Source organism: Solanum lycopersicum, chromosome 7 (genome assembly GCF_036512215.1).
Source record: "Solanum lycopersicum chromosome 7, SLM_r2.1".
NCBI classification, from domain to species: Eukaryota; Viridiplantae; Streptophyta; class Magnoliopsida; order Solanales; family Solanaceae; genus Solanum; species Solanum lycopersicum.
In genome coordinates this window covers 63,342,871-63,358,516 of record NC_090806.1, presented here as the reverse complement: position 1 = coordinate 63,358,516, position 15,646 = coordinate 63,342,871, and the positions used below count along the sequence as shown (strand labels likewise).

The 15,646-nt window shown below is 34.8% G+C and overlaps 2 protein-coding genes across 6 annotated transcripts; one reads left to right on the top strand and one right to left on the bottom strand.

The window, feature by feature from the left end:
* Positions 1-11,700, bottom strand: LOC101254313 (protein RRP6-like 3). 5 transcript variants are annotated; one of them, XM_026032043.2, is made up of 13 exons: positions 11,346-11,700; positions 11,018-11,265; positions 10,614-10,712; positions 9,577-9,660; positions 9,347-9,433; positions 7,662-7,782; positions 6,257-6,459; positions 6,134-6,178; positions 5,306-5,817; positions 4,723-5,221; positions 1,693-2,318; positions 621-713; positions 1-171 (listed from the first exon to the last, which is right to left on the bottom strand). In XM_026032043.2, the coding sequence occupies exons 1-12, from the start codon at positions 11,587-11,589 to the stop codon at positions 635-637; spliced, it is 2,847 nt and encodes a 948-aa protein (XP_025887828.1). In that variant the 5' UTR covers positions 11,590-11,700; the 3' UTR covers positions 1-171; positions 621-634. The 5 variants fall into 5 exon arrangements, with proteins under 5 accessions (XP_025887828.1, XP_010323827.1, XP_010323828.1 ...); XM_010325525.4 differs by lacking the exon at positions 1-171 and having other exon boundaries at positions 448-713; XM_010325526.4 differs by lacking the exon at positions 1-171 and having other exon boundaries at positions 448-713; positions 6,257-6,444.
* A 1,363-nt stretch (positions 11,701-13,063) lies between these two features.
* LOC101249563 (probable protein S-acyltransferase 3) lies at positions 13,064-15,232 on the top strand. Its single transcript, XM_004243791.5, has 5 exons — positions 13,064-13,424; positions 13,490-13,642; positions 13,727-13,987; positions 14,081-14,308; positions 15,039-15,232. Exons 1-5 carry the CDS (start codon positions 13,152-13,154, stop codon positions 15,171-15,173), a joined length of 1,050 nt encoding a protein of 349 aa, XP_004243839.1. The 5' UTR covers positions 13,064-13,151; the 3' UTR covers positions 15,174-15,232.
* Positions 15,233-15,646: the final 414 nt, after the last annotated feature.

Below are 15,646 nucleotides of genomic sequence, written 5' to 3'. Positions count from 1 at the left end.
TCTTCAACTCCAATTTCATATATTGAAAATATTTGGTATCTGTGACCAAATGCCTATTTAGGTGCAGCTAATGAAATTAGTAACATAGAGTGTAGAACGATAGGCCATCCATCATTGGTGCTAAGAGTAGTTGTTGCCAAACCACACATGTTAAGAGCTACTTGCAAAACCCTATCATAATTTAGTGTTTAGATCAATTCTAAAGTGAAAAGAAGAAAAATAAAAAAATGTAACTTGTCTGAAAACAGATACAGAAGCCATCCATCAAAGTGTAACACAAAACAAATCACTCCAACAGTTCAAATTACGTTTTCATTTATTTCTTTCCTTTTCAATTTCATGTTTTCTGAAGTTGGTAAAGTATTCTTTTTTTTTAAGAATAGCAGATCATCTTAAGCTTTCAATGGAAATATATAACAGATAAATCATGTTCTTAACGAGAAAAACTGGACGATTGAAACTTTTATTGGTATAGATAAGGGCAAAACCAAAGGCGTGTAGCATAATATATTAAGAGCTTCAAACTCTAAATTACAAGAAGGCAGCATTGAAAGTAACCACTCTCCATCACAACTAAAGGGAGAGAATGGTCAGAGGAAGTTGCAGTATCTGTTACTTGCCTTTGTCGTTGTCACTACTGCTCAGAAGCAGATGCAGGAGTTGTTTTCGCAGAAGGATTGTAGACGCTGAACTCTCCAAAGTCTCTTCTACCACTGGAAAAAACATATGCCACGTTAGTGCCTTTAAAAAGAAGTAGTTGTGACTAAGAAGATTTTTCGCTTCTCACAAAACCAGATTGCTTCCACAAACTAAAGTTGCATATCAATATCATATGAACCGTGATCTATGCCACTAACAATGCTGATTAACAGCTTCAGCAGACACAAGTATAGCATTTGACCAGAACAACAATTGAACCTTCCATTTTAAGGTTAGTGGAAGAAAAATGGCAAGTGAATGGAGCTAGTTTTTGAGAAGGAGAAGGGAGGGCGTGTTTGTTTCTTAGATGCACTAAGTATTTATCTATACTCAAAAGACAAACTCACCACTTATGTGTGCTTATGCATATTTACGCTAGCACATGTTGGGGACTGATTTATTCTATAACGTGCTCTTTCACTATATCTCGAAGTGTCCTAATCAAACTCTACTAGCATAACATTCGTACTTAAACTCCTCAAACAAACTACAACTTTAACCTCTCATCTTGTGGTAGTATCTTGAAGCTGTGTTTGGTGTGGATGTTTTCTTATTTTCCCATCTTTGGTTGGACAGAATTTTTGGAGAACATTTTCCCCAGTAAAACAAGTTGCTTAAAATGAGGAAAATGACTTCCTTAACGGAACAAGTTCTACAAGTGATATTCTATGTTTATTGTATCTTCCACACTCAATGCCCCCAATCCCTACCACTTGACCATTCCACCCCCTCCCACCCTCTAGGTTTTTGCTAGATCACATATATATGCTCTTGAAATAACATTTTTTTGCTTACTTTCCGAACACAAGAAAATAAATAAGAAACCAACTTGTTTTCCAAGAAAACATTTTCCATGGGAAATATGCTCTCTCATATCAAACACACGTGTATATATTAAAATGAAAGGTCAATATCATTTTATGTTGATTGTATAAAATCCTATTTCATAGAAAAAGATCAAATGTTAGACGGATATGACAGTGGATTCCTAACCTGTGCATTATATCCCAGCCAGCAGGTAAGAAGCGTGGATGAACAGCTTCAACAAAAACTTGTCTCCATCTCTGACAAAATTCACGAATTCCCTCCTCCCCATTCTCTTCGAGTAGATGATTAACAACTTGCTTCCCATGTGGTCCATGCCCTAATAGTGAGAGCTTTGAGTCTCGTTTCGATGATATACTAGCATTTATATTATCAATGGAATTAGCAGTTCCATTACACACATCACAGCTTTCCTCTACATATGACTCTGAAAGAATATCATCCTGTTTCACTAAGGATTCTCTTTCGAGCGAGTTAGCATTGTTATGAACAATAGAGGACTCATCATTAACCCCAAAATGCGAATCACTAATAGTCATGTCCTCTACTGGTAATACGTTTGCATTTTCTTCATTGTTGCTTGAATTATCTGAAATTTCCTCTGGTGGAGATGCTCCTTTGGCTTGCTTGTTATCTAGCTTATTATTTGATGTGGTACTTCTATTAGAATCTTTGCAAGCTAACATTCTCTTTTTCTCAAATCGCTTTCTCCTATTAGTACTAATCCCAATTAACAAAGCTCTTTCCAGATCTTCATCAGAAACTTCCCGTCCACCATAATAGTTCCTGACAATCTACAATAACAAAGAGTCAAAGACAATAAGAAAGTTTTCAACTATTAGCAGTTTTAAACAAGGTAACTCAGCAACAAATTGAAAGGATTACTTAAATTGATGGAGAGTGTAAAGATGTTAGGAAACAGATGATCAAGACACCAAAAACATCAAAAATAAACACAAAGAAATATGCAAGTAATTGCATGACGCAAAATTCAGAAAGTACATCCAAAGCAGTTCATTCAAATTTAACTCACTACTGCAGAATCGAGGATGCAAGTTACAAGAAAGAGTAAGGTATAAGAACCAACAGAAACAGAATTAAAGGATACTATAAATATTTCGTCCTCCAGTCTGAAACATCTAACAAGAGGACTGTATTGTTATCACCATTGAGTGGTATATATTTCACCATGAAGAACTGTTGGCCTTTATTTTAATAATAGAACCAAGCTTTTTGACAGGTTTTCTTCTTTTCCATTTCTCTGATAAGCATGTTTCAGATTCATGCACAAAGCAATTGGTGTCGCCAAAATAAAGCACTTGACAGTGTTTTGACAAGGTTGAACACTCTGGCTTAAACACCAAGATATTGCTCCTTACTAAATGCTAGCCTTCTTGATAATGAACTTAAGCAAAATTTCCAGATACTGGAAATTCTCTTCTAAAGGGTAATAATCACAGTAAAGGAAAATGTAGTTGTATGAGTGAATAGAGACCCTAAGGTGGATGTATGAATGCACTAGGATGGATAAGGTTATGAATGAACACATCTGGGACAAGGTAAGAGTGGCCTCCCTGCTGGACAAGATGATGGAGTGACATTGAGATGGTTCGGGCATGTGAAGAGGTTAAAATGAGGAGGTGCAAGAGCTTGGCAATGGTGAGTTTGAGGAGGGGTAGATATAGGCCAAAGAGGTGATTACACAAGATATGACACGTCAAAGCTCACCGAGGACATGACCTTAGATAGGAGGATTTGGAGATCAGGGGTTAGGCTAGAAGGTTAGTAGATAATTGAATGTTGTCTCATTTTTCTGCGAGCTAGGCTTGGTGGTAGTTTGGCGCCTTGTACCTGTTTCTCCTTTAATACCAGTAGTATTAGCAGTTTTTGACATAATTCTCTGTTCAGCGATATATATCGCTACCGACTGTGTCTTGATTATCACATTACTTTGTTGATGTTACAGTTCTTTTCTTATACGCTATGTGATGCTTCCTCTAGTGCTTGTTATATCGCTTTTCTTCCGTATGTTCTGTGATATGTTTTACCAGAGCCAAGGGTCTTTCAGAAACAAACTCTCTACCTATGTGAGGTAAGGTAAGATCTGCACAATATTCTACCCCGACTCCACCTTGTGGGACTACATTAGGTGTGTTGCTGTTGTCGAGTGAATAGATTGACCATCAAACAGCAATTAACTATGCACATAAAATAGGGCAGCAAAAGGAAAAGGGAAAGGAGATAGAAAAAGAACAAGAATGGAAAAGATCAAAGGTGAAAGCGAACTAAGATGATAAGTTAACACCTTCACAATCAGTAGCAGAGAAAAGCAAACCTGGAGGGCTCTCAACAAATTATGAAATTAGATACTGATAGAACAGAAACAGGAAGGATGGAATTTATACTATCGAATAAAAAAGTTGAAATAGTTTCAAAAAAATAATTAGAAGTGCAGTGTCTGGTCATTGCATGTAATACTGAGTTGTCTCCTTTCATAAAAATTTGGAACTATGTACAACTTTTCACACTTTTAACATCTAATAAGCCTCTTTTATTAAGTTTAACATCAGATTATGCTGATATTTCTTGTCTAAATATTAATTACAACAAAGTTATCTATGTATGCTACGATATTTAATTATCTTTATTAGTCTATATTGTCAAATGTGGTAAAATCAAATATGAACCATCATACATCATCATTGACCTTCAAATATGGAATTATCACACATTTAACATACACTAGCACCTTTCCTCATGTAAACTGTCTTTACTTAAAAGTAGAACAATGTTTTAGTTAGCACCATTTTCAGGAACCTGGTTAGTGAGGATTCATATAGCCGAACCCGACTTGTTTGGGACTAAGGCATAGTTGTTGTTCTAGTTGGCACCAGCGACAAAGTGACCTGCTTTGTATCGAACACTTAGTGTCTAACCAGAAAATTTATTCCATTTGAAGTTCTAAATTCAGCCGTCCACCAGATGCTATATGTTAATCAATCCACTTCTTAGGTCCCATTAAGCGATGCATAGGCCACACCACCAAGAAATTAGCATTTATATGGTTGTTGTAAAGAGGAGAGCTGTTTTAATCTAAGCACCGCTTTTAGCAAATTAAGCAATACAATATTGAAGATTCCTTTAGTTATATTAGCTAAGAGTTCATGTATATACGAAATATATGCTAAACTTTCATACCGTTATTAATTCTTCTCGGCGCTTTGCTGGCATTCTTGATCCATGACGTAGTAACGCCATGGCTGCTGTACGCAACTGCAAAGGGGATACTCCTTCCTCCTCTACATTTAACTTTGGAACAGATGACTCTGATGAATTCTGATTTTGATTAGATTCGACTATTCGACGAACAAAAAGTGGTATCCCAAATTCTATAGCTATCTTTCTCTTATATTTCTCAGCCGCAGCATGAGCAACTTCATGGCAGTCCACACAAAGAAGGACAATGTCATGAGAGCGATGGCTCTTCAAATGCTCAGGGAAGTGCATTCTATAGCATGAAGGTATGATTCGATAACGTAAATAGTGATTACCTTCACCACAACCAACACAAATATTTCTCTTACTTTGGATGTAAAAATCATTGCCCTCATCTTCAGGGCGACCTTTAGGTTCAAAAAGAAGCATTATACCAGGAGGGTCCTCTTCAATAATTTTTGCCAAATTTCGACTGACATACCTGCAACAAGGTTTCAGATCCCATATTTACTTCAAGTATCGATCACTGAAGAAGACAAGAAAAAGAACCCAATATTTCACTAACCATTCAAGTTTTCTACGATCACAATAACATAATAATCTTCCATCATTTGCAAAAATCCTACAATTGTGGTAAACAGGAGATTTGCAAGAAAATTTTTGGACAAACAACTTCCGAGAAGCCTTCTTAGCAAATTGCTTGGAATTTTTCAGTCTATTTTGCTTGAGAGCAGATCTAACTGGCATCTTCAAGCTAGATTTGGATAGTAGAGCATAGTTGTATACAGAAAGAGGACAGCTCCCATCCGATCCAAGGCATTTTTGAAGAATCAACTTACAATTGTCATCATCCATTCCTGTTTCATCTAAAAACAAGTACTCGAGGTCATCCAAGTGACTGCAAACCACAGATGAAAGAGACTGAAATAAGCTGCTACTACTCTGAGACTCTAGATTCTGATCGGCTTCTGATATTGTGTTGCATATATCCAATTCTGTTGTAGGTACTTTCGCTGCAAGTGCAATAATGGCATGCTCAGATAAAACATATCTCAAGCTTTCATCATGTACACGAGCCTAGAAAGACGCAAATTAAATAAAGTAAGCTCAAAGAACATAAGCAAAATATCAAAATCAAAATTGGGTTTTACGAAACAAGTGCACCGAATAAATGTTAAAGTGAAGCTATGCAGATGGAAATCATAAATAAAATATCATTCAGGTAGCTTATATATGCTATATACTATATAATTTCTCCAGTGCTGAAATCATACAAAGATCAAATATACAACACTGTGTTGGTAATTAAGAATGATGTTTTTTTAATCGACAGAATCTGTCACACGACATTATGATGATAAACAGATTATATTATGATTCAAATACTACTTACCATTAAATCTCTCCAAGCACACAATCGCCTCACGAGTCCATGGAACTAACACCAAAAAAGAAGTAACCAGCACACAGAAATCAAGCTGTCTAAAGAAAAAAAAGAGCATACAAAGAATAGTACCTTTGACTCATCAGAACTTAACATAAAACTTCCTTTATCACTTTGATAACGGGAGATTATAGATGATGCAGCAGACTCTCCTGGGTAAGTTTCACACTCTTTTGAAAAAAGTTGTAAGCAGATAGAATTGGAACGCCGGGTGGCCTCAAGAACAAAACTGAACTTGTCTCTGAGATGTGATAAATTTTCTGTCACACAAATATCTTCAGGATTTTAATACTTCAGATGAGTCAATTAATTAAAGGATTACCTTGGAAAAAATTTTAAAAACAAGAAGAACACCTACACCTCAACCCCAAGCTAGGTGGGGCTAGCTATAAGAGTCAACACCATCGATTTTGCTCTGTTTGGTCCCATCCGGTTCCAATATTCAATAATTTGGGGTTAGAAAATATTAGACAGTGAATGACCACAGAAGCTCATCTATCCAAATGTCAAAATATAGTATAGTTATATCTAAAGCTTAACATCTTAGTTGTTTTGCTAACGACTTTTGCCAATCAAACTTGCAATTCTATGATCTTTTTCTGAGGAACAAACTTCATATCAGCATGATGTACTCATGGGCACCCAAGTGGAAGTGCAACCTTTTTAATGAACATTGGTAAGCTTAAGCTACTTCCAACAGAGTTCTTCAGCAGTAAAGCCCCAAACTATTCAATCCTTTACTCAAATTATCAGATATTGCTTAGGACCCATTCATACTGACCTTCAAAAAACCTATGTCACCTTAAAACACTATGTCCAGCAAGGATGCAAGTTATACTATGTACACCCTTCCATTTTATGTGACCAAAGACATGGATTTCTACTACTTTAACTAGCATATTAAACAAGTGTGTAGCAGAAGAAAGTATTGAAGTAATAGTTACATAATAAGCTTGATGAGAAAAGATCACTACAACTTACATTTGGTTATTTTTAGATGTGAATGCTTGAACCTTGTGAAAGTTATAAAAATAATAGCATTTAAAAAATGATACTATATATTTGGGATGCCACAATATAAAAGAATGTCATATAAATTGGGACAACAGAATTATTTAAGTTCCTTCAAATTTCATGTCACATTAGGTTTACAGATTTAATAAATGCAAAAGTAACCCTCATAAGTGAAAGAGGGCTTGAACTCAATAAATATTACCAAAAAGTTCCTTCAGCACATGGCTACAAGGACTTGCTTGCATAGTATAAGAGCTGAATGACAATACACACTTGCCTCTCAACCTCAGAGATGCTCAACAAACCATAATTTGTATCCAACTAACAAGTTTGCAGAAGTATATACTGAGAGGATCTCAGCACGCTCTCCACTCATAGAGATAATAAGTGTATACACTTCCACATATTAGTCAGGAGATTAGAAGACTAATGTTTATCTGTTTACATAAGAGGAGACCCATACCAGTATCATGTTGTTTGAGCTCGCAAGAAAGACGACGAGCGATGTACATCAAATAGTGTGCATCAGTTCGAGCGTATTGCACCATTTCAGCTGGAAGTGGACGTCGCCTCCAGTCTTCTTTCTAAAGTTTTAATAAAGAGTAGAACTGTAGTTTAGATCAAGATTTATTCAGCTGAACTATAAGAGCTGTGCACCAACACTACAGTATAGCATGAAATATGCTCAAATCACCAATGTGTCCACTGAAAACCATGTTTGCTGATCAGAGGATAATGGCCAGCCACTTTACGTTCATAAACCACAGTGTTACCTATTCCAAAGAGCAATTGCCACTAAATTCCTTTTCAAAGTGTTCAGTCTGCTCAGAGGAAATATAAGTGCAAATCTTGTTTCGCTAACAATTTAAGAGATGGTAGCAAGAAGGGCAGCACCACAGCTGCGGTCACACACACTCACACTACCTACATACATAATCAATTAATTTGCAGTTTTCATTTAATAGCACCATTATTTAAGGAATTCTTTACTTCAAGGGACACAATTAGTCTTAATCCATCAGCTCTGAGGAAAAGGGAAATGAAAGTGACATTTCGAGAAAGATAAATACAATCAAAATCAGTGCGATGTGGTCTCAACAGGGGTGGAATTTGGTATTTAGAAGGTTGCTAAATGCCTGGGAGATAGAAGGGGCAATTGAACTACTGAATATGATAGAGGGATTTCCAGGCACTAACTTGGAAACAGACAGTCTATTATGAAGACAACAGCCAGATGGAACAGATTGTGCAAGTGGGGTCTATCAGTAACTGGAGGAAGGAAAACAGGGCCATAGAGTGCTGTTAGGAAGCGTGTGGCTCCCACTAAAGTGAAGTGTTTTATTTGGCTGGTAGCTAGGAGAGCCTGTTTGACGCAAGAAGCATTACAGAAAAGGGGCATCAACATAGCCTCTAGATGCTTACCATGCAAAGAGGCACTGGAAACCAACAAACATTTATTTTTGCATTGCAAAGTAACAACACAAGTATGGGCTTTATTCTTCAATTTAGCTAGCCTAAACTGGTGTATGCCAGAACACACAACAGATTTATTGAGTTGTTGGATCAGAAGGGGGGGCAGCAAGAGTCAAAAGAAGTGGTGGAGGACAGTATCTGCTTGTATCTGGTGGAATATTTGGAAGGAAAGGAATCAGAGGATTTTTGAAGGAAAAGAATGCTCAATACAGAAGATTATATGGAATGTAACTACTTCCTTAGGTTTTTTGGTGTAAAGAACAAAATATAGAAGAGGAAATCCAATTAGTTGATTTCGTAGGTTCTTTGTAAGTATTTCTGTTTCTTTTTTCTTCTTTTTTTCTCTTCTCTGTTAATACTTTATGGAGGTGGCCAGCATAGCACTTAATGCTGAGGAATACAAGTTACCCGTTTCAAAAAAAAAAAATACAATCTAGGACTCACACAGCATTATCATATTCCTTTCCACAATTCTATGAAAATCTATTACGTTCCTAAGTTCCACTCAGAATCCAAATCCACCAAACATATGACACTGACAATTAAAAAAATATATAGATTAAAAAAATCCATCCATCACAACTCATCAACAGTAAAGATGGCAACAGCAACCCATGGAGGAATTAGGAGTGTATGTAAAAGAAGATGATGTATCCAGCAAGCTTCTTTGTATACCTGTAATAGTTTATTCGTGACAATGCCACAGTACGTGTCCAGCAAATATGCCAAAGACCTTTGTGGTTTAGACAACACATCACAAGCCTGGAATATAACAAAACAACAGCGGCTTAAAACTAAATAAGAAACATCATTGTAAATCATACACAAGGAAAACACACTAGGCATCTTCAGTTAAAATCTTCACTTCATTACACAAAAGAATATACAGTAACTTGACACCTTACCTTTGCAGTGTCAAATAAATTAACAACATATATGTGGAAATCCCGTTGAAGCCAAAGAACGTCGTTATCTGCACCATGGAATACCTATAACAGGGAAAATAACACCTTTTGATGAGTAACTTGAGAACTACTAGCTCCGTCCACTTTAAGTTGGACAGTTTGAAAAACCAAGAGATATTTTACTACTTTATACCTATTTTACCCTTACCATTAAGTACTTAATTACTTCCAATTCATTTCCCAATGAGTGAGATAGACTTAGAATTAGTGGCGAATTTATATACTAAAAATGGGGCACGTGAACCCATGGTCTTGTAAGATATGGCACCTGGGCCTAACTAAACCCTAAAAGCTAGCTCATGAAGGGAGGATTGTCCAAGTTCATATAGAAGACCATTAGTCCATCCCCAAACCAATGTGGGACTTTTACCCACTGATATCATGTAAAGATATCGGACCTGAGCCTAACTCAACCCCAAAAAAGCTAGCTCATGAGGGGCGGATTGTCCAAGTCCATATAAATAGACCACCAATCCATTCTTCAACCAATGTGGAATTTTACCCACTCTAACATGTCTCTCCGTAAAACTAGACATTTTATGTATATATTTTTGAAAATTGGTAAAATGATATCTATCGCGGCCATGGTATAACAAGGCTAAATGGTGCACTTAGTTGATGTTGAGTTATTTACCTAAAGGACTAAGGTTCAATTCCCACTTAATAGATTTTTTTCTTCTTGTTTTAGTGGTGCATCAATGTCCTAGAAATCCTAGATTTGCTCTTGCTTAAAATAATTAGGGGTGATATAGTAAAATTACCATTTTATTTAGTGTTTCTTAAGGAGTGTGTCAAGTCAAAAATGGACGGAGGGAGTATTAAGACGAAGCAAAAGATTAGCTATTCTGATAAGCACTATCCACCACAAGTGTGGGTTGTGAAATGGAGTACCCTTCTACTGCTGGGTTACCAGCTTGCAATTTATATATCAAATAAGAAACATAACAATTAATCAGCACATAAATTAACAAGGTCACCTTGCAAATTTCTGGATTGGCAAATACAGGACGAAGAATTGCCATAACATCATGCAGAGCTATTGTATCCACAAGATAATCTTCGCTTTCAGTTGATATCTGCTCAGAACATGCAAAAAGTACATTGAGATGATATAAATTGTTTTTCGTCAGAAATCCATTTTAAAGTGTTTGGGATGTAGATAACTTATGGTAACATGAGAAGGGAGCATGGACTGAGGCACGGAAGTGGTGGTTCATTACAATTGTGAAAGATTAAAGTTTAACAACAATGTAAACGCATCCATCAATGACACGAATCACAGAAAAAAGAAAACTTTGATTTCCATCGAGTACATTTTATGAAACTTTGAGCAGACTCGTTAACAATGGGAAGCACATGATTAATCAAGAGAAGAATAAACCTGAATTAGAGCTGTGAAGCCTAAAAATGATCTCAAACTATGCTGCTCTGTATCAACTGCAAACACTCTCTCTTTACTCAACACCTCCGCAAGCTCCATCAATTGAGACTCACTCTCAACCCACACATACGATTCACGCATTGTAAAATCCTCAAAATTTCCACCAAAATGTTCCAAAAATTCAACATTAGAACTCTTCATCAACTCCGCAATCTCCTCCTTATACGGATGCAAATTTGTAAAATCCTCTGTCACACACATTCACAATAATTCAGCTAGGGTTTCAAAAAACACAAATTAAAAATAAATAGAGTACATTGCATTTTACCATTGCTGTTGTCGAGCTTGAGGTGTTTGAATTGAGAATAAGAGTTATCAGCAATAACTCGTTTGAAATGAGATTGAGGTCTGATTTCAGCATTAAGATAACATGAATGCTTCTTTTGTTGCTTCTTCCTGTTGTGTTTTCGAACTTTGTGGTAGCTTTTTGCTATGAATATGGAAATGGCTACTGTTAGACAAGTAGCTATGGTGAGTTTAACAACAAGCTTCAAACTTTCCTTCTTCTCCATTTCAATAATTCTCTTTCCGTTTTTCTACGTGCTTTTTCACTGTGCAATTTGAAATCTGATTCTTATACTTGCTGTGGCGGCTTGTGTTCGTTTAGAAAATGTGTTGGTCTTGGACTAATGGATCTTGTTCTATTTCAAAATTAAATGGGCAACTTTCACATATAGCAAATAAAAAAATTATATTTGTATAATATAGTAAACTTTGCATAATTGCGCTCCATAGCAAACATAAAAAATGTATAATTCGCTATACATATAAAAGTGTATAATTCGCTGGCCTATTTCGCTGCAATTGTATAATTAGCTTTGCATACAGTTGAATCGAATTAAAATGTATGTATATTGCATAATTATAAGTGTATAGCAAGAAGATATATGTTTTTCTCGCTTTATACAAAAACAGAAACACAATATATACACTTCTGTTGTATAAAGCTAGAAAAAATTGTATTTCACTGCAATTGTATAATTCACAATTGTATAATTCTTTGGCCTTTTTCTCTGCAATATTTGAAGTAAAATGTTTGTAAATTATATAATTAAGTGTATAACACGAAGATATACATTTTTGCATGTGTATATACAATTTTCTCTCGCTTTATACAAAACAGAAACAGAAATTATACACTTCTGTGTATAAAGCGAGAGAGGCGAAAATGGGAGAGTGGCGAGCGAGACTTTTGGGAGAGAGACGCCTGGCAAATTTTTGTCAATGTTTGCTATGGAACACAATTAAATCAAACCCTAGCTATTCAATTTAATTTAGGTTATTAGTTTGCTATTTTATACAATTTTTCCAAATTAAATTTAGCCCAAATATTTTGGTCCAAGCCCAAAACATATATTATTGAAGTCTTTATCCTGTCTAGAAGTAAAACTCGCGTCCTTGAAAAATGATCGAGAAATAGATATATCTTAATATGAAAAGTAAAATTATCGTTCTTAGGTTTTAAAATGTATACTAGTTGTATAACTGTAGTTCTTGTGTTTTGATATCCATTTAATACTCTATTCTAGTATATATATTGTGTGTTGTGTTTTGAGTATTGCACTATTGTGGTGTAGTTGTTGCTTTTTTCTAGTAGACGTTGCACTATTTCTTTGTTATTCGCTATATATTCTTCTCTGTATCTTGAATTGTTGTATATGAGCTGAAGGTCTTTCAGAAACAACCACTCTATATTCATAGGATAATGCTAATAAGATCTATTATATGTGTACGTTCTACCTCCTCAAACCTCATTAGTAGGATTTCATTTTGTATGTTGTTGTATTAGTTGCTCCTTGTGTTAGTTGGAGATAACTTTTGTCTAGAACTTTTTCCATATCAACATAGTGATTAAATGTGTTAATAGCTTTAAAAATAGTGGTTAATGTTTGATGACATGTGTTAAAAGTGACAATTTACCCACTTCACACCCGTAAGTCTATACTTTGTGGATCAATAATCTGGCCCAGTAAGTAGGGAGTAGAATCAAAATTCAGTTTTTCTAAGTTAGTTACTAATGACAATTCAAATTCTCAACACCCGCCTTTGAACTTTTTCATTGCACAAATGAATAATGACTTATCTACAACAACCAATTCAAGAAATTGAAATAGTTCCAGAAGTTTCACCAGCGGATACGGTTATCGAAACAACGGAATCACATAATTCATCGATAGAGGAAGTTGAGATTGATTTTGTCGCAAAAATTAAGAAAATATTATTCATCTTATGGCGTAAAATTATTGAAATTAGAAATAGAAATCTTAACGAAGAGAATGTACCACAAAGTCATCGTGAAGATCAAATTGAACGAGTCAGATTATATCATGTTTGGCCAGGAAAAAATGTACGTATGTTACTACTGTTTCGTAAGGCCTCCGTACATTCTAATCGATCGTTCCTTTTGTGCAGGTATTTTATTTCAAAGGATTACTGATATGTGGGCCGGATCCAAGACGGTTGCTATTAACTACAGTTTCCATTAGTCTATCAAGTTTGGTTTTTATTGTTTATGTTACAAAGGATGTACCAAAAATCAGTTTATGTGTGTTATTGACCTTAATTGTGAGTCACTTTATAACTTTCTAGTACTCAAATCTATCAAGTTATTAATTTTCTTCAATTCTAATATGATCATTTTCGTTACAGGTTTTCGCCAACTTATTGATGGTTAGTGTGATTGATCCTGGAATTATTCCTCGAAATAATGAATCACTATTTCTTGAATCGACTCAAAATGGGAGAGTAAGAAGCAAAAGAGTGTTCATAAATGGTTCGAAATTGAAATTAAAATATTGTCGAATTTGTAAGATATATCGTCCGGCTAGGAGTTGCCATTGCATTGTGTGTGACAATTGTGTCGATAAATTTGACCATCATTGCCCTTGGATTGGTCAATGCATCGGACTGGTTAGTACAATTTTTCGAATTATACAAAAGAATTAAGATCGATAAATAAATATTTTTTGCGTATCTAATAACTTTTTTTTTTTGTTTATGCAGAGGAATTATCGACTTTATGTGTTGCTACTGGTTATTGCAAATGTTTACTTTGTCTACATATTTGTTTTTTCATGTCTAAAGATTCAACAAAAAGATGGTGGCAATGGTTTGATTGGTTTGGTGAGAGATTGCCCTGAGACATTGGTGTTGGCATGTTTTAGTTTTGTTGGTGCATGTTTTGTTGGTGGATTGGCTTGTTATCATTTCTATCTCATTGCTACAAATCAGGTCGGTTTCAACTTTACATATATCAATATCAAAATGTATTGTTTTCGGGGAATGCTGATAAAATGAGTCCATATTTTATCTAATTGATCGGTTCATATTTGATCGGTTCCTAGGGATTTGTTTCTTAGTTGTGGTTAAGTTGGAATCTTGTTGAATTGTACTTTGAATTCAATTGTATAATGTAGGTAAATAATATAGTAGAATATTTCTTGCAAATAGACTATAAAATTAATTACTGAGTTTTATTCGAATATTAAATTCTAAAATAGAGTACAATTTATTAATACGAGTCAATAACCCAACTTTTACTCGGTCCATTTTTTTCCAGATGAGATATGGGGTGATCAAAGTATTACATGTTTTGTATTGACTTGTAATTCTCAACCCACCAATTCGCCTGTTTGTCGCCACTATTCCTAAGATAAAAGCTCAATTACTGTGAAGTCGACATTTGAACAACACAATGATTTGAGTTTAGTTTCTATGTATTGACAATGTAAATAAATTATTAGATTATTTAAAAGAATATGTAATCAATCATAAATTTGAAAATAATTATCAATATTAAAAATTTATAACATGTGAAAGTAAACTTATATGAGTTTCTTTTTGCCTTTATCATATAGCATTCATAACTTATTGAGCTGATTAATTTAAATATCAAGTTATATAATACTGAAATTCTTAACATCCTCTAGTGTGATTTTTTTTGTTTGGTTTATTGTGGCAGACAGCTTATGAGAATTTTAGGCAGCAGTATGGAAGCACTAAAAATCCTTTTGATAAAGGATTTGTGACTAATATTAAGGAGGTTTTATTTTCACCTTGGACACATTCAAGGATCAATTTTCGTTCTGAAATGTAGTAGCTTTCATCATTTTGATCATGTCACACAACCTTCATATATATATATAATTTGTATAATATCGTCATTCAGAGTTTTTTCTCACGTATGATCAACCAATTTTAATTAAATACTAATATGTTTTTATCATTATTCAATGTGATACAGAAGATGAGATTGTTCCTCTCTTAATTACTAAGGTTCTCGATTTAAGTCTTAAGGATAGAAAACTTTTTTATTATGGTCCGTTTCCATCCGAAATTAGTATTAATTTGTATACGGATCTGATTGTTTCTTTTTGTTTATGTGATGAGAAAATTCCCATGTTGCATCACATGAATCTTGGCTGTATAGTCTATAATCACCACCATCCCTCACATGATTCTTTAGATAATTGGACCAGCTGTAGTTTCTTTTTTTTTTTAATTTTTGTAATTTATTTCCTAGGACCCTTTCACCAAACATATGATTTAGTCGACCTGTTAAATCTTTTA

What these genes read in the sequence shown, in the direction of transcription:
- LOC101249563 (XM_004243791.5), top strand. Translation starts at nt 13,152, where the DNA reads ATGACTTATCTACAACAACCAATTCAAGAAATTGAAATAGTTCCAGAA. An exon ending in TTGGTCAATGCATCGGACTG is followed by an intron (nt 13,988 to 14,080) that starts GTTAGTACAATT and finishes TTGTTTATGCAG; the next exon opens with AGGAATTATCGACTTTATGT. An exon ending in ATCTCATTGCTACAAATCAG is followed by an intron (nt 14,309 to 15,038) that starts GTCGGTTTCAAC and finishes TTATTGTGGCAG; the next exon opens with ACAGCTTATGAGAATTTTAG.
- LOC101254313 (XM_026032043.2), bottom strand. Translation starts at nt 11,589, where the DNA reads ATGGAGAAGAAGGAAAGTTTGAAGCTTGTTGTTAAACTCACCATAGCT. An exon ending in CAAGCTCGACAACAGCAATG is followed by an intron (nt 11,266 to 11,345) that starts GTAAAATGCAAT and finishes TGTGTGTGACAG; the next exon opens with AGGATTTTACAAATTTGCAT. An exon ending in GCTTCACAGCTCTAATTCAG is followed by an intron (nt 10,713 to 11,017) that starts GTTTATTCTTCT and finishes TGTTCTGAGCAG; the next exon opens with ATATCAACTGAAAGCGAAGA.